This window comes from Mus caroli, unplaced genomic scaffold, assembly GCF_900094665.2.
Source record: "Mus caroli unplaced genomic scaffold, CAROLI_EIJ_v1.1 scaffold_18717_1, whole genome shotgun sequence".
NCBI classification, from domain to species: domain Eukaryota; kingdom Metazoa; phylum Chordata; class Mammalia; order Rodentia; family Muridae; genus Mus; species Mus caroli.
In genome coordinates, this window is record NW_018388439.1 from 244 (window position 1) to 18,270 (window position 18,027).

Here is an 18,027-nt window from a genome sequence, read left to right on the forward strand (position 1 = left end):
GATGAAGAATGACCTGACATTACCTGAACACAAAGAGAGGGAGGGTAATTTTCTTCATGTTATGTGTGTCATACTACCCATGACCTAGTGTCTGACCATGCAGTCATAACCCTATGGCAGCTCTTCTTCAGTCACAGCGTAATTTTTCAAAAGGGACATGAACTTAGAAACGAAGACTGAAGGACGAGACAAATAACCTGCACATGTCTACATCAGACCCTCTGCATCTATGTAACATCTTAGAGTTCAGGTTTTAGGGGATTTGTGAATATTTAAACAAGTGGATCTCTCACTCTAGTCTCTTATCTTGGGCGCTTTTCTTTTGTTTGTCAGTCTTGTCCAATTGTGATGTGTTAGTATTGTTTATCTTATTATATTTTTATGATTTTTACTGGTTTTGTTAATATTTTGACTTTTACTATAATTGCTTGGAAGCCTGTTTGTTTACTAATGAAAGGGAGAAAGGGAATAGATCTGGTTAGGAGGTAAAATGTTTAGAAACTAAGAGGAAAAGAAGTAGAAGAAATTGTAGACAAAATATGCTGTATGAGGAAAAATGCATTTTTAATAAAAAAATAGAGGATGTGAAGCACAACTTGAGATATACTGAAGAAAGTAGAGAAATTGCAGAAAATGAGTAGTGTGTGTATGATTTAGATTCATTGTATATACATGGAAGCTTTTCTAAGAATAGGAAACAAAACTTGTATATTACTCCTCAACTTTATGAGGAAGAACCTTGCTGTGCAGCTGTGCCTGGAATCATAACACTTACTAAGAACATGCAAGTTTCAAACATGAGATGACCTTTCACCATACCTTTCACATGCTAGGATCACAGGCATGATTTTCTATAGTTCTTAATTAACTTGGTGAATTTCATTCAAGTTTTGGGTCATCGTCGGCTCACTCATCAAACTCTTGTACATCTACTCACTTTCTCAACCCTAATCACACAACTTTTTGTTTTCTCCTGTTTCCATCAAATCCATTCCTCTTCAGAGTATGGCAGTCTCCACAATGTGGCTAACCAGCCAGGGATCAAATCATTTTAAAATGCAGTCTATTTATCATCAATTATCACTGACAATTGCACCCCAAGTAATGGTGTGATTGTGCTTGCTATAATCACTCCATGGTGGAATTCTCTTAGTGTCTTTGTTCATTTTACTTTGCTGCAAAAAGCACCAAGAGTAAAACAACCAAGATTTACTTGGTTTGCAGGTTACATCAATCACCAGGAGACACCAAGGTAGGAAGTAAGTACAGGAACCTGAACTCAGCAACTGAATCAGGAAAAGAAGCTCAGTTTACTGGCTTGTTACAGGACTTGCTCAGCCTATTTTCATAAACAACACAGAAAACCTTCCCAGGCTGANCACTTCCCCATGGACATAGGAACTATCATATCAACTATTATGAAGAAATGCACTACAGACTTGACTACAGGTAAATTGAAGAAAACATTTTCCCAACTGAGGTTAATCTACCCAGAAAATACTTTCTTCTCACCTATTGACAAAGAACAACAATATCGATTGGGCTTAATCTTGTACAAGTCTTCTGAATTCTTTTACAATCCTCATGGGTCAATATATCTGTTCCTCCCCTGATGTGTCCAGAAAACATTGTTTCATTGATTTTATCAACTACCTCTGGCTCTAAAATTCTGCTAACCCATGTTCTATGAAGACTGTTAAGGCATGGTGGGAGAGGTATGACATATCCATTCTAAGTCGGAGAGCATACCAAACTAATATCACTGCACAATGACCAGTTGAGAGTNNCTGTGTTAATTAGTATGCAAGAAGGTTCTCTGATGAGGGCTNAGAGATGCACTGATATACAGGTGTAGCACTTAGTCATCAAGGAATGTTTGAATTCTCTGTCCATTAAAGAAAACATTACTATTGGATTCCCTACTAGGACCTATCTGCCCACAAACAATAAAAACAGTGCTGTTTATGAGTTCTAGCTCACGGAAAGGGACTTAGTTTGAATAAGAAACTAGATGGTTTCCCCCATAACATTTATGTCACTCTTGAATCAATGGGCATATCTCATCAAGCCAGTAACTGCAGTCCCTGGCAAAGTTCACAGGATGGACTTTCTGACCACTTTTTTTTCTCCAGTACTGTTTGTCACACCTTGTAAGAAAGCTTTCAAAACTTTTTCAGTATGCTTTGTTATACCCCCTGTGGACACAGAGGTGGCATACAAATCTTCAAAGTAAGTTTCACTTTGATTTCTGCATGTTCTGTGTGTCTAGTATATGGTGTCTTCAGCCACCTGGTTTTGGAGAGTTTCCAGCAGTACTGGTAAAAGCCTGTGATGTTTGGGGGGGGGGGTGCATAGTTGATTTGGGAGTTGATTGTCAAGCAGCTACAAAAGAATTACCTAAACCTGGAAGAGAATTTAGTTTACATTATTCAACATGAGATAGTGTCTACCTAGTGTAGTGCAAGTTTATTAAAACTCTTTTGAAACATGCAAATGAATATATTACAGGATTCCTCAAAAGCAGTATGTTTCTTTCCAGTTTTTCAAAATACACTTTGTGTTCATTATTCCTTCCCTTATTTCCTCATCTACTTTCCATCCTACACACACCCATATTTAACACTTCATGTTAAATTATCTTCATGCTCCAGTATCACCCTTTAATCCTTTATAACATGGTATTCTATCTCCTATTTTTTCAACACGCCATGACTCTTAAAAATTCCTGACTTCGAAAGTTATTCTACTATATATACATTCATGTACAAGACTAATAACCCGTATGTAATTATCAATGGCCAACAAAAAAATCACAGTTGGAATCATGGATGCACGCTTGTCCCAGATAAACATATGGTATCTGAGCAATAAATAACAAGTTATTTCCACATGTATCTCTTCTAAATTCTGATATTTTCATTAGTAAAAATGGGCAATGATATCTTTTTCTCATACATCCTAATATATGCACTTTAACTGTGCCTAAGACAATCTTACTGTAGGTGTGAATATCAATAAAGGTTTAAAGTGTACACTTCTTACATTTACAACCTGAGGTTTTATTTTTCATTGTTCATAACCAAAACTATGTCCACAGTTTATTTTTAATTATACCTAGGATATAAAAGAGTGTGGTTGGATCTATTAATTTTTTTAATGATTGCTCAATCCATATATCACTTGTTTGTCCAGGATTCCTTCTTTTTTTATTATATTTTTTATTAGGTATTTTCTTCATTTACATTTCAAATGCTATACCAAAAGACCACCATACCCTCCCCCCCACTCCCCTTCCCACCCACTCCCACATCTTGGCCCTAGCATTCCCCTGTACTGAGGCATATAAAGTTTGCCAGACCAAGGGGCCTCTCTTCCCAATGATGGCCAACTAGGCCATCTTCTGCTACATATGGATCCCTTCTTTACAAAGCAGATTCTCTTGATACTAGCGAATTATATTAGGCTTCTGATAAGGATTCATGAGCATATCAGAAAACAAGTAACAATCCACCAGAAAACAAGTGGATATGGGAATAACCTGAGGATTCAGGTGGGAAACAACAGCTTCAGTTAATAAATTTGACAGAAGTATGTGTCCTGGGACAAACGTGAGAAAAGTTGGAATGAAGAAACTTCCTGGGAAATTACAAAATCTGTGTGACAGATTGCCAGTTTTCTGGAAGAATTTTTTTGTTAGCATACTTTTGCAAGACTGAAATAATAGTGATAAAGTACTCCATAGAAATGTGCATAATGAGTTCCTTGTTCTAACCTTGAATGCCCCAATTCACATCTACTACAAGATCAATTCAGAAATTAAATTGTCCCAAAGGAAACACGAAAAACTTTTCATAACTTCTGCTCAGGTGCTCATTAACATCTAACAAACTTTTAGACATCATCCTTAAGCATCAGAAAGTAAAGATGGAGACTTGCTCTGGGGATAAATGGCTTTCCTTCATCAGAGTTGTCCCAAAGACACTACGCAGACAAATACACTGACACCACAGAGAACAGGATAATAAACTCTCTGAAGGATGTCATGTGCAGGTAACCTACTATTTTCTGAGACTATAAACCTAGACTTTGTCGGGTTACCTTTACAGCATTGGATAAAGATTCAAAACCATTCTGAATATCCTTGCATTCTTTCTCAGGCAAAGAGTCACACAGAACTTCTTTGCTGTAAAAGGCACTACAATATATGGTTCTTTAGGAGGTGTGTTCCAGATGTGGCCATCAGATGATCATCTTCATCCTGTGTCTCAGAAGGTGGGATTCTTGCAACCATAGGCTTCTTAGAATTCTCTTCTCCCTTCTTCTGTGTACATTGTCTCCTAAAGCCAACATGACTGATTAATTTTTTGAAGACTGAAATTTTACTCAAATTGCTTAATATTTTCTTTTATCTCAAAGAAATGTCTGTTTTCTAGATTTACTCTTAGCAGAAAACTGCATTCAATGTCACTTATGTATGTGAGATGTTAAATTTTATCTGGTGGATGGAGGCCCTCATGTTCCTATACTAAACATATAAATGAGCAAAGTGGAGACTGAGCATCAGCTTGCAAAGGGTATAATAGTGATTGTGTTAATAATTTAGGCAGGAAGCTGGAGATAATGCAGGTAAAACTCTGGAACCTGGTTTATAGAACAAAAATTAAGATTGGGAAAAATATGAATGAATGAAACTTGTTAGCAAGTGGATTTTTTGACATGGAGGATAAATAGGTAAACATATGTTCATCTGTGTGATGAGAACACAGGTGACTTTATCAGAAATATTTCATATTTTATTGTGTGGCTGAGTAGTATAAAAGGTCCTCAAAGGCCAACAACTTAACATTCTACATCTGAATTCAGTTACAAAACCTTATGGGTTATTATATGTAACCATACATCTTATTAATATACACATTGTTTTTAACATGTTGCTATAACATGAGGAAATTGTATTCATTATTTTTATGGTGCATTTTTCCTTTCTTTTCTTTTTTAATTGATTAAGTTATTTTATTGATTAAAATTCATCCCATTTGCAGCCTCCTCTCCCTCCAAATTATATTGAATTCAGATGAAATATTTATGTTTCATTAAGTGACTTTATTGATAAAGTTACATGATATTTGAAGCCTATCCACCCTCCTAATTGTATTGAATTCTGATTTTGGAATCACATACTTATACTGGTCTCTTTCCTCTCTTTATGTATATGCAAACCATATGGTGTGTTAAAACGGGTGTCATTTTGTAGGTTATTGAACTAGATGAACATAAAGAAATAGTTGCCATGCAAATATATCTCGAGGCAGGAGTTATTTATAAGTACAGAATTTTATTCTGAGTTATTGTCCATGTATTGTTCTCCAGGCAAATTTCCTGTAGTGTGAAAGAATAGTGTCTCCCTGATCGAGAGAAGATATTATCCAAAGATAAGTGATGAGTATGGGCAATAGAAGAGAATCCTGAAGACAGCAGTGTCCTACCTAATCATCAGTCTAGGGTCAGAAAAAGCCCTCTCCATGTCTACTCACGATACATCCCTGAGAACCACTGAGGAAGTGGCTTTTCAGATCCTCTTGCTTTGCCAGTTTGGGGTTGGGACTTTTGCCAATGTATTTCTCTTTGTCTATAATTTCTCTCCAATCTCGACTGGTTCTAAACAGAGGCCCAGACAAGTGATTTTAAGACACATGGCTGTGGCCAATGCCTTAACTCTCTTCCTCACTATATTTCCAAACAACATGATGACTTTTGCTCCAATTATTCCTCAAACTGACCTCAAATGTAAATTAGAATTCTTCACTCGCCTCGTTGCAAGAAGCACAAACTTGTGTTCAACTTGTGTTCTGAGTATCCATCAGTTTGTCACACTTGTTCCTGTTAATTCAGGTAAAGGAATACTCAGAGCAAGTGTCACAAACATGGCAAGTTATTCTTGTTACAGTTGTTGGTTCTTCAGTGTCTTAAATAACATCTACATTCCAATTAAGGTCACTGGTCCACAGATAACAGACAATAACAATAACTCTAAAAGCAAGTTGTTCTGTTCCACTTCTGAATTCAGTGTAGGCATTGTCTTCTTGAGGTTCGCCCATGATGCCACATTCATGAGCATCATGGTCTGGACCAGTGTCTCAATGGTACTTCTCCTCCATAGACATTGTCAGAGAATGCAGCATATATTCACTTTCAATCAGGACCCCAGGGGCCAAGCAGAGACCACAGCAACCCATACTATCCTGATGCTGGTAGTCACATTTGTTGGCTTTTATCTTCTAAGCCTTATTTGTATCATCTTTTACACCTATTTTATATATTCTCATCATTTTCTGAGGCATTGCAATGACATTTTGGTTTCAGGTTTCCCTACAATTTCTCCTTTACTGTTGATCTTCAGAGACCCTAAGGGTCCTTGTTCTGTGTTCGTCAACTGTTGAAAGCCAGAGTCACTAAAAATGCCAAACACTGAAGACAGCTTTGCTAATACCATTAAATAGTTTATTCCATAAATATGTTTTTAAAAGCTTGTATGAACAAGGTATGGTGCTCACTGCTATACTTATAAAAGAGTAAGGTTATAATCACTTGTTGATATGAAAAGATTTCTTGTTGGAATCTGAGATTGAAACAGTGAGTTATTCACCACACTCCATTCTCTGGTATATAACTGCACTCTGCTGAAGGCTAGTCTAAAACAGATGAAATCCATCCTCCCTAAAAAAGTTCCTGATCAAAATATTACTCTCTTCTCCTTTTAACTTAACACATTAACTTTAGATAACAACAGAATCCCTCCATAGTTCTACATCTGAACAAATAAGGATGTATGGTTATGACTAAATTTTTCAAAGATGAAATGCTTGTTAATTTTCCATATATTACATTTCATTTCATTTTAGTTAGGAGAAATATGTTTTGCTATCTTAGACTCCACTCAAGTTGAGAGTCAACCATTGAACAGCATCACTTCATGCTCTCTCGAGAAGTGCAAGCTGCTCACTACATCAAGAGTAAAGAGAAAAGTAGGCAAAAGCAGCTCATGCTCAGGAGCCTTAAGAGGTTTAAAGTCTCTGGACCACGGAGGATACCAGGATCCACATTGGACATCTTCTCCTGAAAGGTCTTGGCAGTGTCTTCACTCTGGGTCACGGTGAAATTGTTTTTCCAATCAGAAACACCTATGCATCCAATAGGAGACAAGAGGTACCATATCAATGTGGAGGCAAAGTTGTCACTCTGTCTGTTAGTGGTTTCCTCAGTCAGAAAATTATTTTCTTAGGAGATTATAGTCAAGCATTGAAACATTTTGGATGCATGAAAATGTCCAAAGGCAGCAGAGCTCACAAGATAAGTATCTGGAGTGGTTATAGCAGTCAGTATGATGAAACCCAAAATCTGACGTGCTAATTACATCTGTGAGTAAAGTATTTTAGCATTTTTATGTGTATTGGATGTGTATGTATTTATGGGGATTCCCTCCCCTTATGGAGAATAGATGTCACAGATTGGGAAAAATCTTCACTAACCCCACATCTGATAAAGAGCTAATATGAACAATATATAAATAACGCAAGAAGATAGCCTCCAAAATAAGAAAACAACACAATAAAATATGGGATATATAACTAAGAAGAGAATTCACAACAGAGGAATCTCAAATGGCTGAGAAACACTTAAAGAAATGCTAAAACTTCCTTAGTGGCCAGAGAAATGCATATCAAAAGACAAGGAGATTCCACCTTATAACAATCAGAGTGGCTAAGTTAAAAAACTAGGATGACTGAACATATTGCAAAGATATGGAGAAAGAGAAACCTTCTTCCATTGCTGGTGGGATTGCAAAATGGTGTAACCACACTGGAAATCTATATGGAGATTCCTCAGAAAATTGGAAATAGATTTACCCGAAGACCAAGCTGTATCACTCTTGGGCACATACACTAAAGATGCTCCACCAAACTACATGGATATGTGCTCCACTATGCTCATAGCAGCCTTATCTGTGATAGCCAGAATCTGGAAACAACTCAGATGTCCCACAACAGAAGAATGGATACAGAAAATGTGCTTCATTTACACAATGGAATACTATTCAGCTATTAAGAATGGGAAATCATTAGTTTTGAAGGCAAATGGGTGGAGCTAAAAAATAAATATCATCCTGAATGAGGTAACTCAGACCCAAAAGGAAATGTATGGTATGTACTCACTAATAAATGGATATTAGCAAAAATTATACAGTATAAACAGGATACAATCCACCAAACACAGGAAGTTTAACAGGATGAAGGGCACAAATTAGGATGTATTCCTACTTGGGAGGGAGAAGAAAGCAATCACTGGAGATAGAGGGAGGGAGAGACCGGAAAGGGATATGGGCATGGGAAAAGGGGGAATATGATCAGGTATTCAGGGCTGGGGGAACAGGAGAGAAGAATTGAGAGCCAGCAAAATGAATGGAAATATGCAACTTCAGAGAGTGAAAGTTGTCTGGACCCTATAGAAGCTACCAGAGATGTGGGAGGTGGAAGAATCTCTGGACTCAAAGGGAGGGACCATAGATGAAATGCCCAACAGTGGAGAGAGGGAACTTGTAGAATCCACCTCCAGTACAAAGAAAGGGCAACAAGACAGAATTGTTCCTGTCTAAAGGAACTGCAAGGACAAAAATGGAAAAGAGACTGAAGAAAAGGAGGTACAGGCAACTGCCCAAATCAGCATCCATCTTAAGGGGAGGCTCCAAGGCCCAGCACTATTACTGATGCGGTGGTGTGCTAACAGACAGGAGCCTAGCATTGCTGTTCTCTGAGAGGCTCAATAAGCAGCTGACTAAGACTAATGCAGATAACTATACCCAACAAATGGACTGAAGTCAAGGTCCCCTGTGGTTGAATTAGGACAAGGCTAGAAAAAGGTGAGGAGGAGGAGGGCAACCCAATAGGAAGGCAAGTAAGTCTGAACTAACACAGACCCCTGACATCTCTCATGGCTGTCCTCCTAGAAGTTCTACCAGCAGCTGACTGACGTGTTCACAGATACTTATACCTAAATATTGGACTAAACTCATTGACCACTATGGTTGAATTAGGAGGATTGAAGAAGTTGATGGGGAAGGTGACCCCATAGAGAAACCAGAAGTCTCAACTAACCTGGATCCAAGGGAGTTCTTAAAGACTGCCCACCAGTCAGGCAGCATATACAGGCTGGTTAGAGGCCCCCAGCCCAGATATAGCAGAGGTCTGCTTGTTCTGGTCTCAGTGTGAGATGTGCCTAACCCTTGAGAGGACCCAGGAAAGATGGAGTCCTGTTGTGGGGAGCATCCTGCAAGAGTGGAGGGAAGGAGGATTGAGATGAGCAATAGTGCAACAGGGGACTGACTGGGAGGTGGGAAAATGGCTAGAATGCAAATAAATAAGATAATAATAAAAAGAAGAATTGGTGTCATACCTCTAGAGCTGGAGTTATAAGCAAAAGTAAGCCTATAAATACAGTTTCTACAAATTAAGTTCTGATCCTCTGTAAAAGTGGTTAAGGCTCTGACCTGCTGAGCCATACCAGCCCCAAACTGAGAAATTTATCTGGCCCATTTGAGGCTTCCTTTCCAATTGGGAGGAAAAATCACTAGAAACAGCTATAGTGAAAGAGCTTGAAATAATTGAACAGGAAACGACAGTTTGCACATTCTATATTGAGGAATAGATTTACACTGGGTTGCAAAAGTAATACTAAGGCTTCAAGTACCTTTTCACAGACTTGCACTAACATTAAAACGAACAAAACTATAGCACCATATCTTGATCATAACATTGGCAATAATAAGAGGCAGCAAGATAGCTCAACAGGTTAAAAAAAAAAAAAAACTCACCACTTAGAATTGGTTACCTGATTTCCAGCCCCAGGATCTATACTCTGAAAAACAGTCTGGCAGTTCCTCAGAAAATTGGAAATACTTTTACCTGAGGGCCCAGAAATATCACTCTTGGGAATATACTCAAAAGATACCCCAACATATAGCAAGGACACATGCTCTACTATGTACATAGCAGCCCTATTCATAAAGGACAGAAGCTGGAAACAACCCAGATGTGGATACAGAAAATGTGCTACATTTATATAATGGAGTACTACTCAGCTATTAAAAGCAATGACTTCATAAAATTCGCAGGCAAATGGATGGAACTAGAATATATCATCGTGAGGGAGGTAACAAAGACAAAAAAGAACACTCATGGTATGTACTCGCTGATATGTAGATTTTAGGCCAAACACTCAGAATGGCCACAATACAAACCACAAACCATATGCAGCTTAAGAANAAGGAAGACCAAATTATAGATACTTCAATTCTACATAAAACAGAGAACAAAATAATCACAGGAGCTAGAGGGACCTTGGAGGAAGAGAGGAGTGGCATGGAAAAAACTGCAGGAACAGATATTGGAATGTACAGGAGAGAAGTAAGGAAATTGAATAGAAACATGTAGCAGCGGGGTGTGGTAAACTAGGCATAACCACCACAAAGTCCCACAATCTATGGAAAAGAGAGGATCCTGGGAATCAATGCCTCTGGCATTAGTTGAAATACCCAACAAAGGAAAGACACAACCTTTAGAGACCATCCCCAGTAGATTTATACAGCACATTACATGATCGGGACCACCCATCTCAAAATTTTTAACCCAGAAATGTTTCTGTCCAAAGAAAATACAGGAACAAAAAAGAGAACAGAGATGGAAGGAAAGCCCATTCAGAGACTGCCTCACATAGAGATCCAGCTCATCTGCAGAAAACAAGCCACCACATTCTTTTTTTTCTTTTAATTACATTTTTAATGTGCATTCTACCTTGATTTCAATATCAAAATCATCTAAATCTTCCATAATATCAAGTCACCTCATAATACACGAGAGACAGCAATTCTGTCAAAGCCTTTTATCCATGTGTTGTTAGTTTACTTGTGCTTAGGTACTACTCAAGAATTACAATCCCAAGATTTTCCTACTACTGTGCTGATGATCAAATAATTTAGACAGTGGTTTTTGAACTATTTTCCCTCTGCCAAATCCTTCCAGGTCCTCCCAGCCTCTCTGCCCACCCAACGTCATATATTCTCTCTTTGTTTCAATAAATAAGAGAAAGCAAAACTTGAAAAAAAACACAAACAGAACTGATACACAGAGGAACTCACAGACTGTAATAGCAAGCATAAAACTCGTATGTGTTCAAATTAGACAAAGTCCCATCACCAAGATCAGGCAGTACACATAAGATCCCACCCCCCAACTAGGCAACTGTTTGTAATTGATACCTGTTGAGAAGGGGGAAATAGATTTTTCTCCACTAGAGAATTACTAGATTTATCAACCAAACTCCAGGGCAGATCTCATGGCTAAACCACTTTTTTTTTAATTTTTAATATTTTATTACATATTTTCCTCAATTACATTTCCAATGCTATCCCAAAAGTCCCCCATACCCTCCCGCCCACTTCCCTACCCNCCCATTACCATTTTTTTTTTTTTTGGCCCTAGCGTTTCCCTGTACTAGGGCATATAAAGTTTGTGTGTTCAGTGGACCTCTCTTTCCAGTGATGGCCGACTAGGCCATCTTTTGATACATATGCAGCTAGAGTCAAGAGCTCCAGGGTACTGGTTAGTTCATAATGCTGTTCCACCTATAGGGTTGCAGATCCCTTTAGCTCCTTGGGTACTTTCTCTAGCTCCTCCATTGGGAGCCCTGTGATCCATCCACTAGCTGACTATGAGCATCCACTTCTGTGTTTGCTAGGCCCCGGCATAGTCTCACAAGACACAGCTATATCTGGGTCCTTTCAGCAAAATCTTGCTAGTGTATGCAATGGTGTCAGCGTTTAAACCACCACATTCTTGCTGGTGCCAAGAAGCACTTGCTGACAGGAGCCTGATACTGCTGTTCCCTGAGAGGTTCTACCAGCACCTGACAAATACAGATGCAGATACTCACATCCAAACATTGGACTGATACTGGGGACCCCAATGAAAGAGCTAGGGGAAGCAATGAAGGAGCTGAAAGTGATTGCAACCCAATATTAAGAACAATATTAAATAACTGGACTACCCAGAGCTCCCAGGGATTAAACTGCAACCAAAAAGTATACTTGGAGTGTTCCAGGACTCCAGACACATATTTAGCAGAGGATGGCCTTGTCTACCATCAATAGGAGAAGATGGAGTCTTGATGACCTAGAGTAGGGGGATGCTAGAGTGGTAAGGCAAGAATAGGTTAGTGGGTGAATGATCAACCTTATAGAGGCAAATGTGAGGGGCGAGTGGGGGGTATAATGGGAGTTGTGGAGGTGTAACTGGGAAGCTGACTATCATTAGAAATGATTAATAAAAGTGGCTTTTTAATAAAAAAAATCTTTAAGAAATTGGTACATCTTCAAAAATGGAATACTATATAGCTATTAAAAACCAAGGCACCATGAATTTTTCAGGCAAATGGATGGAACTTGAGAATATCATCCTGAGTTAGGTAACCCAGTCCCAAGAAGACATTCATGTTTTTCTTTTTGTTTTTTGATACGGGGTTCTCAGTGGACCTCCAGTTGTCATTGAACTGACTCTGTAGTCCAGGCTAGCTGAATCGACAGCCACTGGCCTCTGCATCTCTAGTGTTGGGACTAAATAAAGGCATTCAGAACCACTGCCCTGCTCCAACTGATTTATATGTACAAACTCAACATGTTTCAATTTTACTCAGCAATGATATACTCACTTTTTCTCAGCAGTGGTATACTAACAGATGTTCCATTCATATTCTCTCTCTCCTCTCCTCTCCTCTCCTCTCCTCTTCTCTCCTCTCCCTCTTTCTTTCTATCTCTAAATGAGTTGAATATTTATCTGTCCTTCATAACTGAAGAGGAACTGTCTTTCAATATGGGTGAATCCATGTCAGATTCTTCTCTGGCTTCAAATGAGTGCCAAGAACATGACACATCTTTTGAAAAATTTAACTTGTGTGCTGGTGGGGTAGGGATAAAAGCATATTAAAACCTAGTACTTATAAAAATTGTTGAAGTATATAGATGGTTTCATGCTAATCAGGTTCTAATGCTTGTTGCCTTCATGATTCTTGCCAATCTCAAAAACCTTCCAACAAAACCCCACTGTTCACAGATAAAATGGATATGATAAAGTACCTAGTTCATAAGTCTGCTTTCTTTATCTTAAGATTTTTATTTTTGAATGTTCATGTAAGTTTCTGACTATGGATCTTTACACATGAAGGTAGTGCCTAAGAAAGCAAGAAGAGTGAGTTAAATCTCTAAGGCCTAGAGTTACAGACATCTGTGAGCCAGCTTACATTTCTGCTGGAAACCAAACTCAGATACTATTGAAGGTAATACATGCTCTTAGCAGCTGGACTATCTCCCTGTCCCCCAAGAGGAGTTTTTACAAGATTTTCTAGAGGAACTTCTGTAAGATGTAAGAAAAGGAAACCTTCATTGGGTAATTTCCATTTACATTATCTGTCCTTATTTGTAGCCTCCCATAAGCCTGAAGCAGGCTGAGCCAGAACTTGACCTTGCTGCCACTAAGGAGATTATCTAGGGTGGAGCCTTCCTCCCTAGATCACTCTATTGTTCTGCCACTGCCTCTGTTCCTCTTCAAGATACTGCTACCTGCTGAGAGGCCCCGGAGCTATTCTGGAGACTACACCCTATCCTGCAAGTCATCACCTGCAGCTGGTTCCAGGCTCCAAGGATGAATTGGTGGGAATGGACTCCCCCCCCCTTTTATAAAGCATGTCCGCCATTAAAACTTTGAACTTTGATCAGAACACTCTCTTGGTTCCATCTTCCTCTCGTTGCCTAGTTTCCCTCTCTTTCAGTGCCAGCCTGCTATTCAGGTGTACCAGTCCTTGTGAGCCGCTGGACAACTGGCAACACTTATTCACAGAGACTGGTATTGATGTTGCTCATGTACACTTTAATGTCATCTGTCCTTTTGTGGCTGCATCATTGATCATGTGTGCTCACCTTGCTCTATTCCATTGTACAAGAAGAAAAACAGAAGAGAAATCCCCCTGTTTTTGTACTGCAGTGCTTCTCAACCTTGATGATACTTACTAGTCAGTATTATGAATTGCAAAATGAGACAGAGCAGCTAAAGATTTTTCTAAGTTTCTGAGCCATTATGAACAATGCACAAATCCATAGATATTACAAACACATTCCTGAAAGGTAAAGTGGTCATTAAAGAAATTGAGAATGAAATTAGAAAAGTTCAAAGACCTGAATGAAAAATTTTACAACACAAACCATGTTGGGATACAATTAAGATACTACTAAGAGAGAAGCTGAAAAGGAAATAAAACCAGATAAATGCCAAATAAATGTCTTAATAATTTGCCATGGACTGGTCTCAGTCGGCCTTTCTCAATCCATGGGAAATTAGGGTTCCAGACAGGTGGGCATGGAGTTGGTGACAAAAAAAGGGTAACAAACAGACACGGACACAAGGGAGTGCTGTATCTGGATATATTTTCTCAAAGTGAGCACCAGTCTTATAATACAGAAGAAAAACAAGAAAGCTAGGCGAATACATCCATCAAAGTACACTGGTTCTTAACATAAAACAAAGAAAATGCATACATAAAAAGATGGTGGGAGCTAGGCCATGTTTACAACTGAGAATAGGAACAACCCTTAATTAAGATCAGCTAAACACAGGAGCCAGGTGAATGCTCTGATGCAATGCTAGTCTCTTGTTAAGCCCACCACCTGGGGTCCTTTAGTAAATACCCAATTATGCTATTCCTCTGGGCCTAGTGAAAAACCTGCACCAGGGGAATTCCATTCTACTAACCAATTCATGAATAATACTACAACCCACCTATTTCCTAGGCCATTGTGTATTCCTGTGTATGGGTGTGACTCAGCTATTGTTCTAAGTAATTACTATGTAGACCAGCGCTGAGCTTTTCTAGTTCTATTAAAGTAAATTGTAATGCCTAATTAGTTTCACTGTCTCTACTAGAAGTAAATTTGAATGTTACTGAATAGATAACATTCTTACTGAATTCCAAGCTCAGGGTCGGCTTCAAGGACTTTCTAGGACATTGGAACATTGGTGGAAGCTTAGCTATATGTCAAAATCAATCCTTAAAGGCACTTATAATAAAAGAATACTGAACGAGAGAACACGGATCCATATAACAGACTAACACAGGGACAGGTTTTGAGTGTACCTGCTATGAGAATGCCGAGGTTCTAGGAGGCTTAGTTTCTGTGAAACTCTTTGCCTCAGGACTGCTTCCAGGTTTCCAGCCTGTCATGCAAGTCACTCCTGGAGTGGATGTAGCAATAATTCACCTAAAGCTTTAGGGAATTATAGAATTTAGAACTTAGAGATCTCTAATAGTCATTTTTAAAATGTCTGATATAATTTGCTATTGTGGAAATGCCAATTGAAACTATTTTGCTGTTCGATATCTTCCTAGTAAGAATACCTATCTAAACCATGAATTGGCTTCAGTAATAACTAGGAAGTTAAAATGGGAACAAGGTTTGATCTGTGTTAGGTTTGTGGGTATTGAGGTTGAACCATATCTCTGTAACACCAGGGTGAGAAACAGTCCTAAAATGTGGTGAGACCTATGGGAACTTGGGGAGTACTATATTTACAAAGGCTTTATAAGAAGCTGTGGACCAAGGACAGGGACCAGATCTGACAATTGGAAAGGTCCACAGGCATGTAGAGAGTTATACAACTCATAGTGGAGGATACTGTTCTGAAAAAAAAAAAAAAAAGAGCCTGGGCTGAAAAACAAAAATGTTTCACCCTCCTAGACAGACTCATTTAAATTAGTTAGCCCATAGAACAAGAAACTAGAAAGTAAGTGTGAAGTGAAGAGATTCTAAGGAAACAGAGATGGAAAATGGATGGTATTAAGGAGTAAAGGGGAATAATGAAACAGGAATGAAGAAATGAGGTGGAGGGTAAGAGGGCACAGTAGAGAAGGAATTATAAGAAATGATACTAAAAAAACTGTGAAAAGGCCATATGGAAACCTACTATTACAAAAGCCTTCTAAGATGAGAGAGAGAGAGAGAGAGAGAGAGAGAGAGAGAGAGAGAGAGAGAGAGAGAGCGCAAACCCTGGCTTACTCATTAAGAGCACTTGACAATCTTGCAGAATGCTCAGATTTATTTCTCAGCACCTACATAGGTGACTCACAACCACCTGTAATTCCAGTTCCAGGAGATCTATTGCTCTCTTCTGGCTTCCACAGGCTTATTAATACTCTCAGGCACACACATATACAAATAAAATAATCTTTTTACTTATGCACATATGCATATTGTTATGTAAAAAGGGTTTAAATTCAGTTACCTCACAATGGGTTAGAACACAATAGCTCATCAACACACTATAGGCCAGTTACAGGTATGAGTAATCCCTTTGTGTGGTGTTTGAAAGATCCTGGCAGAATGTAAAAGGACACAGAAGCCCTGAAATTAACAAGATAGATGTCAGTGTTAGCAGAACTAGCTTCACTGATTTAGAAAAATAGAGGTGTACAATGCTCTGGCCACTCCTTGAACCTGTGTGTCTGCCAATGTTCTGACCAAGTGTGTGCCCATTACTGCACCTTCATTAGACTCTTTCCTTGTACCCCTCCCATACCCATTTCTTGAGAATAGACATTGTTTAGATCTGGAAATCCCCTACTCTCCCCCTTTTCCTTTCCCCCCTGAGGGCCTATAAAAACTGGGACCTCTTTCCCCTCGAGGTCGACTCCTCTACTGCTACATGGAATATTAGTTGTCCCCAGAGCTCTGGCTTTCCCCAAATAAAGCCTCATGAGGTTTGCAACAAGCTCGGTCTGTCGTGAGTTCTTGGGTGTCCGCTATTGTCCTGAGGCCTGAGCGAGGGGCTCCTTTCAGACTCTTTCAGTGTTGATCAAAGGGATCTTATAAAATTACCCAAATGTGATGACTATTGCCATTGTTCTTTATTATCCTCTAGAACTTTAAAGTAAGAACTTACCCCTCAAGTTATAGGACAGACAAATCAAGTTAGTACTGATCTGGAAGCTTCTTCATTTCTGGCTAAATTTGACACCACCAGAAGTTTCTACTTACATTCTAGGGAGAGAAAAGGCATTCATCAATCCGACCCAGCTGAGATCACTATAAACTACAATAATGCCTAGCATGCAAGATATGGCCACACATGCAACAATAGTATGAAAGTTATTTGAGTAATCAACCCCTTTTGTTTGTAGTTAAAAGCCACAACACAAATTAGGAAATTGGGGAAAGAGGAACACCTATTCAGTGTTAGTAGAAATGTAAACTGGTCCACCCACAATGAAAATAGTTTTTTGGTTTTCAAAAGCTAATAATGACAGTACTAAATGCCTAGAATGTACCCAAAGGACTCTATATCTGAGACACTATTTTGTGTGATAATATCTAGAAAATCAGTGCAGATGTCTATTACAGAGGGTGGATAACACAGGGACAGGTGGGCCCGTTAACCAATGCAGGCCTGGTGGCAGCTGTAATGCAATTGAGCAGATCTAATAATGATGCTTGTTATAAGTGTGGCCAAAGAGTACATTTTAGAAGAAACTGCCCTGAAAATAAAAAATGGGCCGCATAAGATAAACCTAGACAGCCAGCTTATGCCAGAAATGTAGGAAGGGAAAACATTGGGCTAATGAATGCAGATCTACAAGATATAGAAGGCCAACCATTACAAGCAGGATATGGTGGCACCAGGCCAAAAAACAGACAACGGGCCCACATCCCCAGGGCCCTCAAATATATGGGGCTCTTCAGAAAGACCAGAAGAAACCTTGGCCTTCTCTCCATCATCCGAGAGAGTGCAGAGAGCCACTACTGGCTCCGCAGGATTGGACCTCCACTCTACCACCAGACTTGTATTAACCCCACAGATGGGGGTACAGCCCATAGATACAGATTTTAAAGGCCCCCTTCCCAAAGATATTGTAGGACTATTGCTTGGCCGCTCA

General features: G+C 39.1%; 1 protein-coding gene across 1 annotated transcript; it reads left to right on the forward strand.

The window, feature by feature from the left end:
* The first annotated feature begins 5,376 nt into the window (after positions 1-5,376).
* On the forward strand, positions 5,377-6,655 carry LOC110287600 (vomeronasal type-1 receptor 2-like). The gene has a single exon (XM_021154174.1). It carries the CDS (start codon positions 5,523-5,525, stop codon positions 6,438-6,440), a length of 918 nt encoding a protein of 305 aa, XP_021009833.1. The 5' UTR covers positions 5,377-5,522; the 3' UTR covers positions 6,441-6,655.
* The last annotated feature ends 11,372 nt before the right edge of the window (positions 6,656-18,027 follow it).